This window comes from Schistocerca piceifrons, chromosome 3, assembly GCF_021461385.2.
Source record: "Schistocerca piceifrons isolate TAMUIC-IGC-003096 chromosome 3, iqSchPice1.1, whole genome shotgun sequence".
NCBI lineage: Eukaryota > Metazoa > Arthropoda > Insecta > Orthoptera > Acrididae > Schistocerca > Schistocerca piceifrons.
Window position 1 is genome coordinate 942,103,097 of NC_060140.1, and position 23,729 is coordinate 942,126,825.

General features: G+C 41.8%; 1 protein-coding gene across 1 annotated transcript in view; it reads right to left on the minus strand.

Moving 5' to 3' along the window:
- Nucleotides 1-379: 379 nt before the first annotated feature.
- The window catches only part of LOC124789240 (solute carrier family 22 member 7-like), a 63,674-nt gene continuing 40,324 nt past the window's right edge, over nucleotides 380-23,729 (minus strand). Inside the window, exon 4 of the mRNA XM_047256535.1 lies at nucleotides 380-552. Within this exon, the coding sequence (XP_047112491.1) occupies nucleotides 380-552 (173 nt within the window). The remainder of the gene's footprint in view (nucleotides 553-23,729) is intronic.

Below are 23,729 nucleotides of genomic sequence, written 5' to 3' on the forward strand. Positions count from 1 at the left end.
TTATTTTATTTATTTATTTATTTGTAACAGTTATTTCTTGGCATAACCTAACCTGCAATAACCTGACCAGCTGTTCAGATTGTTTCTGATCACAGTGCAACAGTAATACCAAGTTCACGATAATGCAGCTGCTTTTTAACCATTGTACTATTCCAGTGTATTGTGAACAGCAACGATAAAGGTCTCTGAAGTGACTGGCCATTCATGTGGTTTTGTGCTTTGTGTCGGATTGTTATGCATTCTTTGCTCTTGAAAATCAGTCTCCCGATGAACTGCCGCTTCCAAACAATATTCGCTGACACACACATAAACTGCTCACATTTTTATCATCATTGTATTAAAAAACAAGTACTCCTTCACACCTTTCATTTTATATGCATCACCTGAAGAAGAAGAACAGGGCAAAACAACTGAGGGCTGCAAATGACATGAAATAGTTCCAGTTGGGCAGTGCCCAAGACACCAGACCAGCAAGCATCATTCCAAGGGCCATGCTACAGGATGCGTAGCGGTTGATAACAGAGCGGTGCTTGATGTCTGTAAGTTCCAGGCCTGAAACAGGTGAGAACAAAATTAAATTATTTCAGGTACCAGGTATCAAACATTACAGATTTTGTGTCAAAGTTTCTTCGAAATTTCTCATAACAAAAGGACTAAGGCAAGGCTGTGTCCTGATCCAATCCCATTTAAAATGTATATTGACGAACTGACTCAGAGCTGGCATTGAATTCACAGCAATATGGATGTAGTTGTGAAAAATGAAGTTTAGTTCACTCTTTATGAGCAGTTTGCTACAGTATTAGCCAGAGAAGATTGTTAATAATGTTCCAAAAACTTGGAGGATAATGTAAGTAATGTAAACTGGCAAATTATCTATTGAAGATTCTATAGTAATGCAGGGAATTAAGCCACAGTAATTTTAATCTGCCATCCTCCATAAAATTTCATGGTGATCCCAATAAAACTTGAATGTTGATTGTATCTATAATAGTTTAGGATTTACTGTTAAAGTGAAATCAACAAGTTTTGTAACAAAGACCTGAATGCTAAAAACTGAATGCTTTGGTCAATCTTAATGATCAACATTTCATATAGAAGCGCATCATTAAAATGACAAATGGTGTAAACATCAACCCTGTAACTTTATTTGTTTAACAGATATAGCAAATTTAAATTATCATTATTTACAGTTAAGCATCAGATCATCATTTCCTCCACACAAAACACATTGAACAATGACAGCATGACACCGTACTGAACCATTAGGTAACAGAATATTTACTGTAAAGCTTAATGTGTAATAGTTACTTTTGTTCTGTATTTATTTATCGGAAAGCACATTGGTGCAAGGCTACTGGCCGTGCCATTCAAAGTTAAGAAGGAAATTATATTGGTTTTATGTAAAAGAATTTAATGTTTCTTATGTAATGGATATTATTGTTACTTTATTTAGAATGTGAAAGTGGTCAAGCTTTGATTATTTAAATATGGTATGTTAAAATGTAAATGTATAATGTAGAATAAGCTGTAGCCAATTGGATGGATGGCTTAAGGAAAGGGAACTGCCCTAGTCAGTTGTATGAGTATGTTTGGCGCATGGGAAGTGTGGCCGGCGACAGGCGCAGGGACAGTGCTGATGCAGACGTGAAAGCGGACAGTTCTGGTTGAGACATCAAAGGGTACAGTTCAGATTTAGGCATGAAAGCGGACAGTTGGTCTTTATGCAGCTAGGAAGCGAAATAACTTAGAAAATTTCGCGTTGTGTTGTATTGCAGGACATAGTCTCTGAGTGGTGAGCAGCTTCACTCCTGTGTGAAATATAACTTTTTGTGTAAATATTGAGCTGGAGTTTTGGACTTGTTTCGAGATGAGGTTGTGAATGATCGAACTGTGTCAAATAGATATGCGCTCGAGTGTAACAGTAACTCTAAATACGACCACTTTCGCTATTATTTTGCTTTCTGAATAAACATCATTCTAAACAAATTACAACTGTGTGGTCTACATCGTTTATGGGTCGTTAATTTAGCTCCCGATATTATTATTACTGTTATTATATGTTATGTTAACTTTGTATTTCGCAAACTTGCCATCAGCCAGACAATTTAACCAAAGGGTCACAAGAGTCTAATTTAGGGCGTGTAATGCTACACATGCGGTTCAACCCCTAGTCAAGTTTGAGCCAAGAAATTTCAATGAAGAGGAACTGCATGTGAGCCCAAACATGTTTGGGATGTTAGCTCGCGATTGAAGAATAGTGAAGGCTTAGAAACAACACAAGAGAATCAAAATATCCACGGGTGTGCTGCCGGTCTATAGTGTCCAACGGGCACAATATTTCGGCGATCATACATGTCGCCATCATCAGGTGAACTGATGGACTGAGCTCCTGTGAACGTGCCGGCACGGAGATCCGTGCGCTATGGCTGCTCAGAGGGAACTGGGTTCGGTCGTGGCGGCGGCCGATTTAAATACCCGGCAGAGGGAGCGCGCCGCGGGCGGAGGGTATTTAAATCGGCCGCCGCCATGACCGAACCCAGTTCCCTCTGAGCAGCCATAGCGCACGGATCTCCGTGCCGGCACGTTCACAGGAGCTCAGTCCATCAGTTCACCTGATGATGGCGACATGTATGATCGCCGAAATATTGTGCCCGTTGGACACTATAGACCGGCAGCACACCCGTGGATATTTTGATTATCAAATACGCTGGGAGAAACTCAAGAATCACAACACAAGAGAAAATCAAGGCTGTAAGGTATGCAAGCAGCTGGAAGTGAATTGTACTAAACTTAGTAAATGTACATAATATATAAATAGGAAAACTGACTAAGAGAAAAAATAACACAACTGAACTCCATATCAATTCTTCCGTCTTCTTTTTGGTTTATTTGTTGATCAGTTCTACACACCTACAGTATAGGCTACTTGGATTTCCAATAATTGTTACAAACTAATCAACTCGGCAACGCTTCACAACTGCTAAATACATATGAGAATTGGATATACATAATTAAATCCCCCGTCCCCTTTTCTCTCTGCCTCTCTCCTCGTCCCCTCTTTCCTTGTCCATCTCCTCCTCATTCCCTCTGCCTACTTTCTATATCCATTTACTCCCTTCCCTCTGTCTCCCTTCTGGATCCGTGAGGGAAGTAGCTTCAATGGTAGTTTTCACATAGTTTAATCTCTGAATGGGTAGGATTGCAAAGGTTTGGATGATTTAGATTCTGCAGTAGCATTCTAGTCATAAGCTGGTAAGCTTTAAATACAACTTTCTTGTTTTCTGTAAAACCAGTGGTGAGGGAGGAAACAAACAGCACATCACTGTGTATACCATTTTTGTTTGAAAATATGTGTAAGGACAGAGAATAAATACAAGAGAAACAATTTGTCTAGTGTTTTACATGCCCTTCTTTCATAGTTGAAGCACTGCAAGAAATAAATCGAAACTGCAAATTTTGCAGCACAGTGTGGCATTTTATTTCTCACATTCGTCTTTCTAAACCTGTACACTGTCATTTAAAACTGGAATAATGTACAGTGTATACCTGTTTGAAAGTTTATTAAAGTGTCAGTAAAAATTGGAGTAGAACATTTTGAGACTTTTGGTAACGTTTCACCTTTCATATATTAAATAAATAAATATATATATTAGATACATTAAAAATATATCTAAAAACAAAGATGATGTAACTTACCAAATGAAAGCGTTGGTATATTGATAGACACACAAGTAAACACAAACACACACACAAAATTCAAGCTTTCGCAACCAACGGTTGCTTCATCAGGAAAGAGGGAAGGAGAGGGAAAGACGAAAGGATGTGGGTTTTAAGGGAGAGGGTAAGGAGTCCTTCCAATCCCGGGAGCGGAAAGACTTACCTTAGGGGGAAAAAAAGGACAGGTATACTCTCGCACACACACACACATCCATCCGCACATATACAGACACAAGCAGATATTTGTAAGGCAAAGAGTTTGGGCAGAGATGTCAGTCGAGGCGGAAGTACAGAGGCAAAGATGTTGTTGAATGACAGGTGAGGTATGAGCGGCAGCAACTTGAAATTAGCGGAGGTTGAGGCCTGGTGGCTAACGGGATGAGAGGATATACTGAAGGGCAAGTTCCCATCTCCGGAGTTCTGACAGGTTGGTGTTAGTGGGAAGTATCCAGATAACCCGGACAGTGTAACACTGTGCCAAGATGTGCTGGCCGTGCACCAAGGCATGTTTAGCCACATGGTGATCCTCATTACCAACAAACACTGTCTGCTTGTGTTCATTCATGTGAATGGACAGTTTGTTTCTGGTCATTCCCACATAGAAAGCTTCACAGTGTAGGCAGGTCAGTTGGTAAATCATGTGGGTGCTTTCACACGTGGCTCTGCCTTTGATCGTGTACACCGTCCGGGTTACAGGACTGGAGTAGGTGGTGGTGGGAGGGTACATGGGACAGGTTTTACACCAGGGGCGGTTACAAGGGTAGGAGCCAGAGGGTAGGGAAGGTGGTTTGGGGATTTCATAGGGATGAACCAAGAGGTTACGAAGGTTAGGTGGATGGCAGAAAGACACTCTTGGTGGAGTGGGGAGGATTTCATGAAGGATGGATCTCATTTCAGGGCAGGATTTGAGGAAGTCGTATCCTTGCTGGAGAGCCACATTCAGAGTCTGATCCAGTCCCGGAAAGTATCCTGTCACAAGTGGAGCACTTTTGGGGTTTTTCTGTGGGAGGCTCTGGGTTTGAGGGGATGAGGAAGTGGCTCTGGTAATTTGCTTCTGTACCAGGTCGGAAGGGTAGTTGCAGGATGTGAAAGCTGTTATCAGGTTGTTGGTGTAATGGTTCAGGGATTCCGGACTGGAGCAGATTCGTTTACCACGAAGACCTAGTTGGACAGATGGAGGTCAATGTCAAGGAAAGTGGCATGGGATTTGGAGTAGGACAGTGGCCAGCTTCACATATCCATCCACATCAAACCCACCAACAAGCAACAGTACCTCCATTATGACAGCTGCCACCCATTCCACATCAAACGGTCCCTTCCCTACAGCCTAGGTCTTCGTGGCAAACGAATCTGCTCCAGTCCGGAATCCCTGAACCATTACACCAACAACCTGATAACAGCTTTCGCATCCCGCAACTACCCTCCCGACCTGGTGCAGAAGCAAATTACCAGAGCCACTTCCTCATCCCCTCAAACCCAGGACCTCCCACAGAAGAACCCCAAAAGTGCCCCACTTGTGACAGGATACTTTCCGGGACTGGATCAGACTCTGAATGTGGCTCTCCAGCAGGGATACGACTTCCTCAAATCCTGCCCTGAAATGAGATCCATCCTTCATGAAATCCTCCCCACTCCACCAAGAATGTCTTTCCGCCGTCCACCTAACCTTCGTAACCTGTTAGTTCATCCCTATGAAATCCCCAAACCACCTTCCCTACCCTCTGGCTCCTACCCTTGTAACAGCCCCGGTGTAAAACCTGTCCCATGCACCCTCCCACCACCACCTACTCCAGTCCTGTAACCCGGACGGTGTACACGATCAAAGCAGAGCCATGTGTGAAAGCACCCACATGATTTACCAACTGACCTGCCTACACTGTGAAGCTTTCTATGTGGGAATGACCAGAAACAAAGTGTCCATTCGCATGAATGAACACAGGCAGGCAGTGTTTGTTGGTAGTGAGGATCACCCTGTGGCTAAACATGCCGTGGTGCACGGCCAGCACAGCTTGGTACAGTGTTACACCGTCCGGGTTATCTGGATACTTCCCACTAACACCAACCTGTCAGAACTCCGGAGATGGGAACTTGCCCTTCAGTATATCCTCTCATCCCGTTACCCACCAGGCCTCAACCTCCGCTAATTTCAAGTTACTGCCATTCATACCCCACCTGTCATTCAACAACATCTTTGCCTCTGTACTTCCGCCTCGACTGACATCTCTGCCCAAACTCTTTGCCTTACAAATGTCTGCTTGTGTCTGTATATGTGCGGATGGATGTGTGTGTATGTGTGAGTGTATACCTGTACTTTTTTTCCCCCTAAGATAAGTCTTTCCACTCCCGGGATTGGAATGACTCCCTACCATCTCCCTTAAAACCCACATCCTTTCGTCTTTCCCTCGCCTTCCCTCTTTCCTGATGAAGCAACCGTTGGTGCGAAAGCTTGAATTTTGTGTGTGTGTTTATGTTTACTTGTGTGTCTATCAACATACCAATGCTTTCGTTTGGTAAGTTACATAATCTTTGTTTTTAGATATATTTTTCCCACGTGCAATATTTCCCTCTATTACATTCATATCATCAATTAGATACATTAAAAAAGGTTATAGTGTATATCTGGATGAATGCTTATTAGAGTATCATGTTGTGGTTGTTGTGTTCTTCAATCCAGAGACTGGTTTGATGCAGCTCTCCCAGTACCTACTGCAACTTACATCCTTCTGAATCTGTTTAGTGTATTCATCCCTTGGTCTCCCTCTACGATTTTTACCCTCCATGCTGCCCTCCAATACTAAATTGGTAATCCCTTTATGCCTCAGAATATGTCCTACCAACCGATCCCTTCTTCTAGTCAAGTTGTGCCACAAATTTCTCTTCTCCCCAATTCTATTCAATACCTCCTCATTAGTTATGTGATCTACCCATCTAATCTTCAGCATCCTTCTGTAGCACCACATTTTGAAAGCTTCTATTCTCTTTTTGTCTAAACTATTTATTGTCCATGTTTCACTTTCATACATAGCTACACTCCACACAAATACTTTCAGAAAAGACTTCCTGACACTTAAATCTATACTCGATGTTAACAAATTTCTCTTCTTCAGAAACGCTTTCCTTGTTACTGCCAGTCTACATTTTATATCCTCTCTACTACGACCATCATCAGTTATTTTGCTCCCCAAATAGCAAAACTCATTTACTGCTTTAAGTGTCTCATTACCTAATCTAATTCCCTCAACATCTCCCAACTTAATACGACTACATTCCATTATCCTTGTTTTGCTTTTGTTGATGTTCATCTTATAGCCTCCTTTCTAGACACTGTCCATTCCGTTCAGTTGCTCTTCCAAGTCCTTTGCTGTCTCTGACAGAATTACAATGTCATCGGCGAACCTCAAAGTTTTTATTTCTTCTCCATGGATTTTAATACCGACTCCAAATTTTTCTTTTGTTTCCTTTACTGCTTGCTCAATATACAGATTGAATAACATCGGGGAGAGGCTACAACCCTGTCTTACTCCCTTCCAAACCACTGCTTCCCTTTCATGTCCCTCGACTCTTATAACTGCCATCTGGTTTCTGTACAAATTGTAAATAGCCTTTTGCTTCCTGTGTTTGACCCCTGCAACCTTCAGGGTTTGAAAGAGAGTATTCCAGTCAACATTGTCAAAAGCTTTCTCTAAGTCTACAAATGCTAGAAACGTAGGTTTGTGTTTCCTTAATATATCTTCTAAGATAAGTCGTAGGGTCAGTATTGCCTCATGTGTTCCAACCTTTCTACAGAATCCAAACTGATCTTCCCCGAGGTCAGTTTCTACCAGTTTTTCCATTTGTCTGTTAAGAATTTGCATTAGTATTTTGCAGCTGTGTCTTACTAAACTGATAGTTAGATAATTTTCACATCTGTTAACACCTGCTTTCTTTGGTATTGGAATTATTATATTCTTCTTGAAGTCTGAGGGTATTTCGCCTGTCTCATACATCTTGCTCACCAGATGGCAGAGTTTAGTCAGGATTGGCTCTCCCAAGGCTGTCAGTAATTCTAATGGAATGTTGTCTACTCCCAGGGCCTTGTTTCAACTTAGGTCTTTCAGTGCTCTGTCAAACTCTTCAAGCAGAATCATATCTCTCATTTCATCTTCATCTACATCCTCTTCCATTTGCATAATTTTGTCCTCAAATACATCACCCTTGCATAGACCCTCTTCTTCTTCTTCTTCTTCTTGAACCCTTTTCTTTTTCTTCTTGCATTACGGCCTCTACAGGACCTTGGGTAGCCCCTTCATGGACTGTATTTTCCTCTTCTTCTCCCAGAACCTCGTCATTCTTTCTCTTCTTCTCTCCCGCTCTTCTTCCGAGATCTTCAGTGTCCTTTTCTCCTGTCGGCTCCACTGGTGACACTCTAATCTTTTCCTGTATTCTTCTCTGTCACTGATCTCCGGCATATTGGTCGGTTTATATTTGTTCCTCCAATTTTCCTTTCCTTTGACCTTGATCCCCAATTCCAACCAGTCCTTCCGAAGTTTAGCAACCCACTTTGTTCTGTCTTGCCCCGTGTCCTCCCTGTTGTTTCCCAGACTCTCTTTATCATTCTGTCCATACTCATCCCAACTACATGTCCAGCAAACCTTGCTCTTTTGAGTCTGATTTCCCCAGATATTGTTCTCAACTTCCGGTACGATTGTTTCCTAGGTCTTCGCATTCACCTCTCTCCACCTCTTTTGGGACCTAGTATTTTTCTCAATATTTTTCTCTGTTCTTTCTGTAGTTTTTCTGCCCCATTTCTTCCTAGTGTCATTATCTCAGCAGCATATAATACTGCATTCCACACTGTTGCCTTGTAGTGGCTTATCTTTGCTTCTGTGGATATATTCTTTTTATTGTATCTCTCTCTTGTCATACAGGAGGCCGACCTCATCTTCTTTATCCTCTCTGTTATTCCCTCCATGCTCCTGCTCCTTCCTGTTATAAATTCTCGTAGGTATTTAAATTTGTCCACCATTTGCCCAGTGCCTTCCGGTGTTTCCCAGTCTGCAGTGGTGTTTAATGTCTTTGACTTGTTATAGGCGATTCTCAGTCCCATCTTTCTGGCTACCTTACTTAAGTTGTCGAGTTGTGTCTTTGAGTCTTCTTCCGTCTCACTTACTATTGCTATGTTGTCTGCAAAGGCTAGGCAGTCCACATGAGCCCTGTTGTCCTTTTTGTCCCCCACATGGGTCTTTGGTATTCCCATTTCCTCGTGTATTGCTCTCCACTGCCTGATCGCTTTGTCCAGTGCTATATTGAACAACAATGGTGACAAATACATCTCCTTGTTTAACACCAGTCTTGATCTCAAAATCTTCTGACAGTGCTCCTCTGAATCTCACCCTTGCTTTTGTGTCTGTCGGAATTTCTTTTATGGGATCTTGTGTAGTTCCATCAAGTCCTCTGTTCTTCAGGATCCTAACAAGAGTCTGCCTGTCGATGGAGTCGTATGCCTTTGTGAAGTCCACAAAGGATATTACTGTCTTTTTGTTTTTTAAGGCCCTATGTTTGATCAGTTGCTTCAGGATAAATATCTGTTCTATATAACCTCTTCCCTTCCTGAATCCCTCTTGGTAGTCACCAATTGTACCTTCTACCTGTTGTTCTACTCTCTTGAGCATTTTGTATCCAACCTCTAGTAGCGATATTCTTCTGTAGTTGTTTGCATCTCTCTTGTCCACCTTCTACAATTGCATTCTTCCATCCTTCTGGCAACTTATTTGTTCTCCAGATCTGGTGGATTATGTTGGTCATGTTGTCTATTGCTTTGTTGCCTCCCAACTTTATCATCTCGGCTGCTATACCATCTTCTCCAGTTGCCTTATTATTCTTTAGATCGCTTATGGCATGAGCGACTTCATCCCTGGTTGGAGGGCACGGCTCTCTCTCTTCTGTGTCAGTACCCAGTTCCAGTTCGTCTTCAGGTGGTTCACAGTTCAGCAGGTCATGAAAGTACTCTGCAAAAATCTTACAGTTCTCCTTCGCACTAACAGCCAGCTCCCCTTTCTTATCTCTTATAAACAGTTCTCTACCCTTGTATCCAATCAGACTCTTTTTGAATTTCCCGAAAAAGTCTCTGCTGTCGTTTTTCCTGACGTTGGTCTCAATCTCGTCCAGTTCCTACTTCATCTTCTGTCTTCTGGTCCATCTTATTGTTCGGGTCGCTTCCTTTCTTGCTCCTATGATAACTTCCCATTTTTCCAGGTCCTTCTTGCTGCTCCAGTCTCTTCAGGCTTTCCTGTGAGTCTGTATATCGCTTCCTCACATTCCTTGTTCCACCACCAGTTCTTCCGTTTCTTTTCTTCCTTTCCCCATACTTCAGCCTGTTTTGCCATATTTTGCTTCATGTCGTCCCATTCATTGAATGATTCAATTCCTTTCTCATATCTGGATCGATTGTGTCTTAATTTGCCTCTGCCTACCTTTATGTTTTCTGTTCTTCTATTCATCTGTGGCAGTCTGTCCCTGTTTGGAATCCAAAGGCACTTAACTTCTGTAAGATAGTGATCCGGTTCTATTCTTGTGTTCTTCCTGACCTTTGTGTTCATGATCTCTTTAGCGTTTGTCCAGCTGACTGCTATGTGGTCAATTTGGAATTTGCCGAGGCAGGTGCATGGGTTTGCCCGCGTCTTTTTCTTACACGGTTTGGCCCTGAAGTGTATTGTTATCAATCTCATTTTGTGTTCTCGACACAGTTCAATTAGTCTTTCTCCATTTTTGTTTATTCACTGGTGCACAGGGTACTCACCCACTACTCCTTTATGTTGCTTCTCTCTTCCAATCTGTGCATTATAATCTCCTACGAGTATCTTTAAATGTTTGTTATTCAGTGTATCATCTAGCTCCTCCCAGAAACTGTATGCAACTTTCTTGTCTTTCCTGTTCTTGTCATTTATAGGTGCGTGTCCGTGTATTATTGTATGCTTTTTGGTCCCTGCTAGAAATGTCAGTGTTGATATCCTTTCTGACCTGCTCTTCATTTCAGTTATGCCATCCTCGTATCTCTTGTCCTCTACCGGAACCAAAGTGTCTAGGTGCATGTCTTTCCTTTCCCATTCTAACTCTCGGTTTCCCTTTCAGTACTATGGAGCCTTCTGACTCCACTGTATATTCATCAGTGTATCTTCTTTCTTGCATCGCTAATATTCCATTGCTTTTCTCTTTCATCTCATCTATTACCTGTTTAAGTTTACCAGTCTTTATCATTGTCTGTACATTTATGGTTCCAATTCTGAAAGTCTTTTTAGTTTTAATCTTCTTTGAGGTTCTTGGGAGCTCCGACTCTTCCCTTATGCACTTTTTGGCAGGTCCCCCAGAATCCAAATGCCTGCTTGTGTTGATCTTGGTCAACAGGGGATTGTCCCCTTGGGGTAATCTCGATTCCATAGTGCGATCCATTCCATGAGCTAAAAAAATTTTTTTTGATGGGATGGCTCGTGTCCGTCCAGTTATGCAACTGAAGTTGTTAGACCCAGAAGATGTGTGGGGATACAGACGCCTTTGGTAGCCGCCCTAACATGGAGTACAGCTGCTACCTGATATGTTTCAGTTTCCATTCTGCTCTCTCTGCCATTGGGAAGTGACGTTCCTCTTCTGCCTTTGAGACCATTGGCCGGGATTCACCTGTAACCCTACGTAGGGGCCCTAACTGGGTGCTACCATCCGGAGCCAGATGTACCAAGGTTATTTTACAAAGCTGTTACTCCTCCCCCTCCTCCTTCCCCATGAATTGCAAGATGGGGCCCTGGGCTTGGGACTGGCAATGGCGGAGTTTGTATAGACCCTCTATATACTCCATCCACCTTTCTGCTTTCCCTTCTTTGCTTAAAACTGGGTTTCCATCTGAGCTCTTGATATTCATACAAGTGGTTCTCTTTTCTCCAAAGGTCTCTCTAATTTTCCTGTAAGCAGTATCTATCTTATCCCTAGTGAGATATGCCTCTACATCCTCACATTTGTTCTATAGCCATCCCTTCGTAGCCATTTTGCACTTCCTGTCGATCTCTTTTTTGAGTCGTTTGTTTGTAAATAAAGCAGGCAAAGAGGAGTACAAAATTTCTGTATGTGAACTTAATAAATGTATGTATGTTAGATCCATGCATACCAGCCATGGCCTGCATTTAAATCACAGTGGGAAACAATTTTTGGTTGAAGAAATCTGTCGTTTAGCAAATTTGAGCCATAACAGGCATAGTATGGAAGCAGTCCAAAGTACTTTGGACAAATGGGTCATACAGATCACGAATAAGACATTTCGTAATGATGTGGAACGTGTCACTTTAACAATAATTTTCTTTACACAAAATAATTAATAATTTTTTTACAGTTACTACTTCATATCTAAGAATTCATCTATTGAGTAGAAGGAGTTGTCATGCAGAAATTCTTTTAATTTGCTTTTAAATGTTGGTTGGCTATCTGTCAGACTTTTAATATTATTTGGCAAATGACCAAAGATTTTTGTGGCAGCTTAATTTATCCCTTTCTGTGCCAAAGTGAGATTTAATCCACAGCAGTGAATATCATCCTTTCTTCTAATGTTGCAGCAACGCACGTCGCTGCTATTTTTGAATTGCAATGGGTTATTAATGACAAATTTCATTAGTGAATATATGTATTGTGAAGGTACTGTGAGTATCCAAAGTTCTTTAAATAAGTGTGTGCAAGGTGATCTTGGGTGGGCTCCAGCAATTATCTGATTATACACTTTTGTCCAATGAATACTTTCTCTCTTAATGACGAATTGCCCCAAAATATGATGCCATATGAAAGCAGTGAATGAAAATAGGCATAGTAGGCTAGTTTACTGATATGTTTATCACCAAAATTTGCAATAATCCTAATAGCATAAGTAGCTGAACCTAACCGTTTCAGCAGATCGTAAATGTGATTCTTCAAATTCAATTTCTCATCAGTACACACACCCATAAATTTGGAGTATTCTGCCTTAGCAACAGACTTCTGTTCATATTCTATATTTATCAATGGTGTTATGCCATTTACTGTACAGAATTGTATAAACTAGGTTTTCTCAAAATTTAGTGAGAGTCCATTTGCAGAGAACCACTTAATAATTTTCTGAGAGACATTATTTGCAATTTCCTCAGCTGATTCTTACTTCTTGGGTGTGATTACTATACTTGTATCATCAGCAAAAAGAACTAGCTTTGCATCTTCATGAATATACAGTGGCAAGCCGTTAATATGTGTTAAGAACAATAAGGGACCCAAGACTGAACCCTGTGAGACACCATTCTTGGTACCTCCCCAATTGGAGGGCTTTGCTGATTTTTGCAGACTATCTGTACTGTTAATTTCAATCTTTTGCATTTTTCCAGTTAAGTATGAATCAAAACATTTGTGCACTGTCACGCTCATACCACAATACTTAAGCTTATCTAGAAGAATTTCATGTTTAACTCAATCAAAAGCCTTTGAGGGATCACAAAATATCCCAATGGGTGATGTTCGGTTATTCAGTGCATTTAATACTTGATCAGTGAAAGCATATATAGCATTTTCTGTTGAAAAGACTTTCTGAAAACCAAACTGACATTTTGTTAGTACTTCATTTCTACAAGTATGTGATGCTACTCTTGAATACATTACTTTTTCAAGAATTTTGGATAAAGCTGTCAGAAGTGAGACTGGCGGTAGTTGTTAGCATCAGATCTATCCCCTTTTTTATGCAATGGTTTAAAAATAGCATATTGAAATATGCTATCTGGAAAAATGCCCTGTTTCAGTGAGCTACTACATATGTGGCTGAGAATCCTACTGATTTGCTGGGAACAAGCTTTAAGTACTCTGTTGGAAATGCCATCAATTCCATGTGAGCTTTTACTTTTGAGTGAATTTATTATTTTCCTAATTTCAGTAGGAGAGGTGGGTTGAATTTCAGTTTTATCAAATTGCATAGGTACTGCCTCTTCCATATACTGCCTTACATTTTCTAATGAATAGCTGGATCCTAGTTTCTCTACAACACTTAAAATGATTATTAAAAATGTTTTCCGCTTCTGACTTCTTGTTAGCAAATTTTTCATTGTGTTTGATAGAAATACAGTCTTCCTGTGCTCTCGGTTGCCCAGTTCCCCTTTTCAAAATATTCCAAATTGTTTTAATTGTATTATCAGATGTGCTAATCTCAGACATAATGCACATACTTCTGGACTTTTTAACAACTTTTGTTAATACAATGCAGTAGTTTTTATAATGTTTCACTGTTTTGGGATCACTACTACTCCTAGCTGTAAGATACATTTCCGTTTTCTGTTTACAAGATATTTTTATCCCTTTGGTAAGCCATGGATTTTTATATGGTTTCTTACGGTTATATTTCACTGTTTTCTTAGGGGAACTGTTTTCAAATATATTCACAAAGTTATCATGAAATACCTACCCCCATGAACCATGGACCTTGCCGTTGGTGGGTAGGCTTGCGTGCCTCAATGATACAGATGGCCATACCGTAGGTGCAACCACAATGGAGGGGTATCTGTTGAGAGGCCAGACAAACGTGTGGTTCCTGAAGAGGGGCAGCAGCCTTTTCAGTAGTTGCAGGGGCAACAGTCTGGATGATTGACTGATCTGGCCCTGTAACACTAACCAAAACGGCCTTGTTGTGCTGGTACTGCAAACGGCTGAAAGCAAGGGGAAACCACAGCCGTAATTTTTCCCGAGGGCATGCAGCTTTACTGTATGGATAAATGATGATGGCGTCCTCTTGGGTAAAATATTCCGGAGGTAAAATAGTCCCCCATTCGGATCTCCGGGTAGGGACTACTCAAGAGGACGTCATTATCAGGAGAAAGAATACTGGCGTTCTACGGATTGGAGCGTGGAATGTCAGATCCCTTAATCAGGCAGGTAGGTTAGAAAATTTAAAAAAGGAAATGGATACGTTAAAGTTAGATATAGTGGGAATTAGTGAAGTTCGGTGGCAGGAGGAACAAGACTTTTGGTCAGGTGAATACAGGGTTATAAATACAAAATCAAATAGGGGTAATGCAGGATTAGGTTTAATAATGAATAAAAAAAACAGGAGTGCGGGTAAGCTACTACAAACAGCATAGTGAACGCATTATTGTGGCCAAGATAGACACAAAGCCCATGCCTACTACGGTAGTTCAAGTTTATCTACATCTACATTTATACTCCGCAAGCAACCCAATGGTGTGTGGCGGAGGGCACTTTACGTGCCACTGTCATTACCTCCCTTTTCTGTTCCAGTCGCGTATGGTTCGCGGGAAGAACAACTGTCTGAAAGCCTCCGTGCGCGCTCGAATCTATCTAAATTTACATTCGTGATCTCCTCAGGAGGTATAAGTAGGGGGAAGCAATATATTCGATACCTCATCCAGAAACGCACCCTCTCGAAACCTGGACAGCAAACTACACCGCGACGCAGAGCGCCTCTCTTGCAGAGTCTGCCACTTGAGTTTGCTAAACATCTCCGTAACGCTATCACGGTTACCAAATAACCCTGTGACGAAACGCGCCACTCTTCTTTGGATCTTCTCTATCTCCTCCGTCAACCCGATCTGGTACGGATCCCACACTGATGAGCAATACTCAAGTATAGGTTGAACGAGTGTTTCGTAAGCCACCTCCTTTGTTAATGGACTACATTTTCTAAGGACTCTCCCAATGAATCTCAACCTGGTACCCGCCTTACCAACAATTAATTTTATATGATCATTCCACTTCAAATCGTACCGCACGCATATTCCCAGATATTTTACAGAAGTAACTGCTACCAGTGTTTGTTCCGCTATCATATAATCATACAATAAAGGATCCTTCTTTCTATCTATTCGCAATACATTACATTTGTCTATGTTAAAGGTCAGTTGCCACTCCCTGCACCAAGTGCCTATCCGCTGCAGATCTTCCTGCATTTCTCTACAATTTTCTAATGCTGCAACTTCTCTGTATACTACAGCATCATCTGCGAAAAGCCGCATGGAACTTCCGACACTATCTACTAGGTCATTTATATATATTGTGAAAAGCAAAGGTCCCATAACACTCCCCTGTGGCACGCCAGAGGTTACTTTAACGTCTGTAGACATCTCTCCATTGATAACAACATGCTGTGTTCTGTTTGCTAAAAACTCTTCAATCCAGCCACACAGCTGGTCTGATATTCCGTAGGCTCTTACTTTGTTTATCAGGCGACAGTGCGGAACTGTATCGAACGCCTTCCGGAAGTCAAGGAAAATAGCATCTACCTGGGAGCCTGTATCTAATATTTTCTGGGTCTCATGAACAAATAAAGCGAGTTGGTTCTCACACGATCGTTGTTTCCGGAATCCATGTTGATTCCTACAGAGTAGATTCTGGGTTTCCAAAAACGACATGATACGCGAGCAAAAAACTTGTTCTAAAATTCTACAACAGATCGACGTCAGAGATGTAGGTCTATAGTTTTGTGCATCTGCTCGACAACCCTTCTTGAAGACTGGGACTACCTGTGCTCTTTTCCAATCATTTGGAACCTTCTGTTCCTCTAGAGACTTGCGGTACACGGCTGTTAGAAGGGGGGCAAGCCAACTGGCTCTGCAGATGATGAAGAAATTGATGAAATGTATGATGAGATAAAAGAAATTATTCCGTTAGTGAAGGGAGACGAAAATTTAATAGTCATGGGTGACTGGAATTCGAGAGTAGGAAAAGGGAGAGAAGGAAACATAGTGGGTGAATATGGATTGGGGGAGAGAAATGAAAGAGGAAGCTGTCTGGTAGATTTTGCACAGAGCATAACTTAATCATAGCTAACACTTGGTTCAAGAATCATAAAAGAAGGTTGTATACGTGGAAGAATCCTGGAGATACTAGAAGGTATCAGATAGATTACATAATGGTAAGACAGAGATTTAGGAACCAGGTTTTAAGTTGTAAGACATTTCCAGGGGCAGATGTGGACTCTGACCACAATCTATTGGTTATGAACTGTAGATTAAAATTGAAGAAACTGCAAAAAGGTGGGAATTTAAGGAGATGGGACGTGGATAAACTGAAAGAACCAGAGGTTGTGAAGAGTTTCAGGGAGAGCATAAGGGAACAATTGACAGGAATGGGGGAAAGAAATATAGTAGAAGAAGAATGGGTAGCTCTGAGGGACGAAGTAGTGAAAGCAGCAGAAGATCAAGTAGGTAAAAAGACAAGGGCTAGTAGAAATCCTAGGGTAACAGAAGAAATATTGAATTTAATTGATGAAAGGATAAAATTTAAAAACGCAGTAAATGAAGCAGGCAAAAAGGAATACAAATGTTTAAAAAATGAGATCGATAGGAAGTGCAAAATGGCTAAGCAGGGATGGCTTGAGGACAAATGTAAGGATGTAGAGGCTTATCTCACTAGGGGTAAGATAGATACTGCCTACAGGAAAATTAAAGAGACCTTTGGAGAGAAGAGAACCACTTGTATGAATATCAAGAGCTCAGATGGGAACCCAGTTCTAAGCAAAGAAGGGAAAGCAGAAAGGTGGAAGGAGTATATAGAGGGTCTATACAAGGGCGATGTACTTGAGGACAATGTTATGGAAATGGAAGAGGATGTAGATGAAGATGAAATGGGAGATATGATACTGTGTGAAGAGTTTGACAGAGCACTGAAAGACCTGAGTCGAAACAAGGCCCCGGGAGTAGACAACATTCCATTAGAACTACTGACGGCCTTGGAAGAGCCAGTCCTGACAAAACTCTACCATCTGGTGAGCAAGATGTATGAGACAGGCGAAATACCCTCAGACTTCAAGAAGAATATAATAATTCCAATCCCAAAGAAAGCAGGTGTTGACAGATGTGAAAATTACCGAACTATCAGTTTAATAAGTCACAGCTGCAAAATAGTAACGCGAATTCTTTACAGACGAATGGAAAAACTGGTAGAAGCCGACCTCGGTGAAGATCAGTATGGATTCTGCAGAAATGTTATAACACGTGAGGCAATACTGACTCTACAACTTATCTTAGAAAATAGATTAAGTAAAGGCAAACCTACGTTTCTAGCATTTGTAGACTTAGAGAAAGCTTTTGACAATGTTGACTGGAATACTCTCTTTCAAATTTTGAAGGTGGCAGGGGTAAAATACAGGGAGTGAAAGGCTGTTTACAATTTGTACAGAAACCAGATGGCAGTTATAAGAGTCGAGGGACATGAAAGGGAAGCAGCGGTTGGGAAGGGAGTGAGACAGGGTTGTAGCCTGTCCTTGATGTTATTCAATCTGTATATTGAGCAAGCAGTAAAGGAAACAAAAGAAAAATTTGGAGTAGGAATTAAAATCCATGGAGAAGAAATAAAAACTTTGAGGTTCGCCGATGACATTGTAATGCTGTCAGAGACAGCAATAGACCTGGAAGAGCAGCGGAACGGAATGGACAGTGTCTTGAAAGGAGGATATAAGATGAACATCAACAAAAGCAAAACGAGCATAATGGAATGTAGTCGAATTAATTTGGGCGATGCTGAGGGAATTGGATTAGGAAATGAGACACTTAAAGTAGTAAAGGAGTTTTACTATTTGGGGAGCAAAATAACTGATGATGGTCGAAGTAGAGAGGATATAAAATGTAGACTGGCAATGGCAAGGAAAGCGTTTCTGAGGAAGAGAAATTTGTTAACATAGAGTATAGATGTAAGTGTCAGGAAGTCGTTTCTGAAAGTATTTGTATGGAGTATAGCCATGTATGGAAGTGAAACATGGACGATAAATAGTTTCGACAAGAAGAGAATAGAAGATTTTGAAATGTGGTGCTACGGAAGAATGCTGAAGATTAAATGGGTAGATCACATAACTAACGAAGAGGTTTTGAATAGAATTGGGGAAAAGAGGAGTTTGTGGCACAACTTGACAAGAAGAAGGGACCGGTTGGTAGGACATGTTCTGAGGCATGAAGGGATCACAAATTTAGCATTGGAGGGCAGCGTGGAGGGTAAAAGTCGTAGAGGGAGACGAAGAGATGAATACACTAAGCAGATTCAGAAGGATGTAGGTTGCAGTAGGTACTGGGAGATGAAGAAGCTTGCACAGGATAGAGTAGCATGGAGAGCTGCATCAAACCAGTCTCAGGACTGAAGACAACAACAACAACATCATGAAATAGGTTAAATTTTAAATTAGCATATTTCACTGTTTTCTTAGGGGAACTGTTTTCAAATATATTCACAAAGGTATCATGAAATAGGTTAAATTTTAAATGAGCATCATGTTCCCTGTACACCTCAACCAGGTCTAAGTGTTGCAACCTTCCCCTAAAATTTTGAATTGTTAAATCGTTAATATTGCATTTTAATTTTGCAAACTGCTTTTGTAAAATGGAATCGAAACATGGGGGAACTTGTATATATGTAAAAGAAAATGTAGATTATAAGAGTAGAGTCTCTTTTTGCAAACTAGGGTGTGAAACAGTCTTTGAAATCTGAGCTGTTGAGTTAATGTCTGAAAAAACTTATTATTTTGTGTGTCTATAGATCTGTTAACAAAATAAGTATTTTTTTCAAAAAACTGGACCTTGCTTTAGGCAAACTCAAGACAACTGGGAAAACAGTGATAATGTGTGGAGATTTTAATACTGACTTTCTGAGTCACAGCCTTCATAGGGGCTGCGGGTCTGGGCCCCTGTAATTATTATCAAAAAAAAAAAAAAAAAAAAAAAAAAAAAAAAAAAAAAAAAAAAAAAAAAAAAAACAAATTTATGATTATATATTGTTAAACAAAGAGGTTGCATGAAAATACAGTTACAGTGGTAGGTCCTCCCTTCCACGTTTTCCTTAATACCAGTGTGGCAGAACTGCCAGAAAATATTAATATCTTTCCAGAATGAGATTTTCACTCTGCAGCAGAGTGTGCGCTGATATGAAACGCCAGTACTTCGTCTCCTACCTTCCAAACTTTACAGAAGCTCTCCTGCGAACCTTGCAGAACTAGCACTCCTGAAAGAAAGAATATTGCGGAGACATGGCTTTGCCACAGCCTGGGGGATATCCTTTCTTTCAGGGGTGCTAGTTCTGCAAGGTTCGCAGGAGAGCTTCTGTAAAGTTTGGAAGGTAGGAGACGAGGTACTGGCAGAAGTAAAGCTGTGAGTACCGGGCGTGAATCGTGCTTCGGTAGCTCAGTTGGTAGAGCACTTGCCCGCGAAAGGCAAAGGTCCTGAGTTCGAGTCTCGGTCGGGCACACAGTTTTAATCTGCCAGGAACTTTCATCAATATCTTTGCCTTTTTTGTACTTCATTTTACTTTACTTTGGTTGTTGACCAGTTGGTGTGAGACATTCGTCATGACTGTTACCATGATTGTCGAAAACTATTTCTTTGTGTTTTGATTTATCGTGTGCCAATAAAATATTACGTAGTGAAAGTAAATGGTGTTTTCTGTGTTATAAGTATAACACCCACCATTCTGGTGACCCCGACATGATCTGAACACACAACCTTCTGATCTGGAGTCAGAAGCGCTACCGTTGCGCAACGGAGTCATGGTGCGTTGTGATGCCCTGACTGATGAATTGCGCGGGTTTAGAGAGGAGATCAAGATTAAAAGTAATAACACGCACGAAACTACATGGGACCTGCATACCGCACCACTGTTTATACGCAGCCACAGCAGCGCATGCCACGACCCAGACAGCGAAGACGGCAACCCGCCCAGCAACCCCCCTCCCTGCACTTCACCATCCGCCTTTCATCAAAACACAGAGGCGACAGCTGTTAAGGCGGGTCTTCATACTTACCGCGCACCGACGATAACGTCGCGCCTTCCTGCGTCCCTCCACTTATTTCAGCCACACCTTTTCACAAAATCATGGCCATTACTACGGGCGTCTGTCACCGGCTTAACACAACTGCGGGACCGCCTGTCCATTCTCGCCCCCGTCGCCTCAATGCAAAAAAACTGATCACTGCCAAAGAATGTATTAATGAACTTTTACGCTTGGGTATGGTCCGCCCCTTGGACAGTGCGTAGTCTTCCCCAATACATGTCGTTCCCAAAAAGGACAATTGCTTTCGACTCTGTGGAGACTATAGGCATTTGAACGCCAGAACAATACTTGATAACTACCCTGTCCCACACCTACACGACTTTTCACAATCCATGTTCGGTGCCAACTTTTTCTCTGTGTTAGACTGCAAAAAGGCATACCATCAGATTCCGATGCACCCAGAAGATATCCCCAAAACCGCTATCATCACCCCATTTGGACTATATGAATATTTGTTTATGCCTTATGGATTGAAGAATGCCGCTCAGACCTGTCAAAGATTCATTGACACCATTCTACGTGGCCTTAATTTTTGCTATGCCTACCTAGACAACATTATTATTTTCTCCACAAGTGCAGAGGAACACAAACAACACCTCCAACAGGTTTTTGATAGATTGGCACAACACGGAGTTGAGATTAATCGTGACAAATCCCAACTGGAGAAGCCGGAGGTTATTTTCCTGGGACATTTGGTCAATAATGAGGGCATTCGTCCCACCTCAGATAGAGTACAACAAATACTTGACCTTCCTCTCCCTCAAACCTATAAAGAGTTACGTAGATACCTCGGAATGGTAAATTTTTTTAGACTCCACATTCCACATGCGGCATCTCTTCAAGCCCCTCTCACTGAGGCCTTAAAGGGAAAGAATACCACAGGCGACAGACACATAGAATGGGATTAGACCATGCAGTGAGCCTTTGACTCGCTTAAGTACGCCTTAGTGAACGCTACTACCCTGTCTCACCCTCACCCTGATGCCTCCCTGACAATAACCACAGACGTTAGCGATAATGCCATTGGCGCAGTTTTGCAACAGACCCTACCAACAGGTACAACACCCCTGCATTTCTTTTCAAAAAAGCTCACCGAAACGCAAAGAAAGTGGTCCGCATTTGATCATGAACTTTACGCCATTTATGGGGCTGTAAAGTACTTTTGTACAGATATTGAGCTCGACTTGTGACAGTTTACACAGATCACAAGCCCCTTGTCGAGGCTCTCCGCAAACCAGCATTAGATGTACTACCCAGAAGGTTGTGCCATATGGATTTAGTATTACAATATGTTTCAGACTTTCAATATATCAGGGGTATTGACAATGTTGCAGCAGACTACCTGTCACGCCTGTCCTCCCTAAAGACAGCTATTGATCCTCACCGCTTACACGAGCTCCAGCTATCCGACCCAGAGATACAGCACCTTCTCTCTGACTCTGATACTTCCTTACAAATTGCTCTACTTCCCTTCCCTAATGATGATTGCTCTTTGTATTGTGACATTAAAACAGGTCATCCTCGTCCTATAGTCCCTAAAGCTCTTAGGAAAGACGTTTTCAACACAATCCACAATCTCGCTCACCCGAGCATTCGCGCGAGTACACGCCTCATTACGGAGAGATACGTTAGGCCTAATGTAAAAAGAGATTGTAATCGGTGGGCGAGAGCATGTATACCTTGACAGAGAGCCAAAATACACAAACATACTAAGCCCCCATTAGGCAAATTTACTGTGCCCTCAGGTAGATTCCGTCATGTCCACTTGGACATTGTCGGTCCGTTACCGATATATAACAATTTCCGTTACTTACTGACCACGACAGATCATACCACACGTTGGGCCGACGCTATCCCCATCGCGGACATTATGGCCGACACTGTAGCTAACGCTTTTGTCCACCATTGGCTTTCTCGTTTTGGTTGCCCTACTTCACTTACCACAGACCAGGGGAGACAATTTGAATCTAATCTGTTTAATTGCCTCTGTCAACTGTGTGATATCAACAAATTCAGAACTACAGCCTATCACCCGCAATCCAACAGCCTAATAGAACGATGGCACCATACCCTGAAGGTCGCTCTCATGTGTCATTCTTCCTCAGGGACTGAGGCATTTCCCTGGGCCCTTTTAGGGTTGAGGACGGTTTTCAAAGAAGACCTTAAAGCGTCAGTTGCTGAGATAGTATACGGAGAAAACCTCGCACTTCCGGCGGATTTTCTTGATGATCCTCCTCTACTTCCCGAGGATCAACTTCCCGAGTTGGTACGACAGGTTCGACAGCATATCACCAAGTTACGTTTTCCGCAACCTCGATCGCATGCTACCCCCCCGGTTTTCATTCACCCACACCTCAGTTCTTGTAACTATGTGATGCTTAGAGAAGACACCGTGCGTCCACCCCTTGCTCCACCCTATACTGGCCCATACCGGCTCCTGTCACACTCTGAAAATACTTATACGATCCTCCTTAAGGACAAACCATCTGTCGTGTCCATTGAGCGATTGAAACCAGCATGGATCCTTAACGACACAGACACACACGATAATGAATCTGTTTTGCAAGAAACTTCAGAGGCCTGTCCTAACCCTTCTCCACAAGCTAATCAAACACTCTCTGTAAGTCAAGGCCCCCCTCTTCTGTACTTCACGCCTCCGAGTGCCAGCAGTAATGAACTAGTGTTTCAAGTGAACTTGAGTGACTATGATGTGGACTCTATAAAAATATAACTTGTGGACACTTTTCTTTTTTTATTTGAAATTCAAAACAATTCTGTGCCATCTGACCAGAAAGACATTAAGCTATTACAGTGCTTCAATGTGGCTCCTGGTACTTCACAAAATGACATTTCAGCCTATGTAGACTCCAATAATGTTTTATTTATAAGAGTAACCACCCCTTCACCTTCATCTTCCCCGAATCCTCCTACCCCTATTGCTATCACCCATGCTGGCTGCACCGTACGGGCACCTCTCAGACTTCAAGATTACGTCATGCCTTAAATGTTTACCTTCCCTTTATCACTTACTCCTCATCACTCCTCGTCATATGCGCTCCGTGCTTCCTGGGGGGGGGGGGGGGGGGGCTCTGTGGCAGAACTGCCAGAAAATATTAAGATCTTTGCCTTTTTTGTACTTCGTTTTACTTTACTTTGGTTGTTGACCAGTTGGTGTGAGACATTCGTTATGACTGTTACCATGATTGTCGAAAACTAT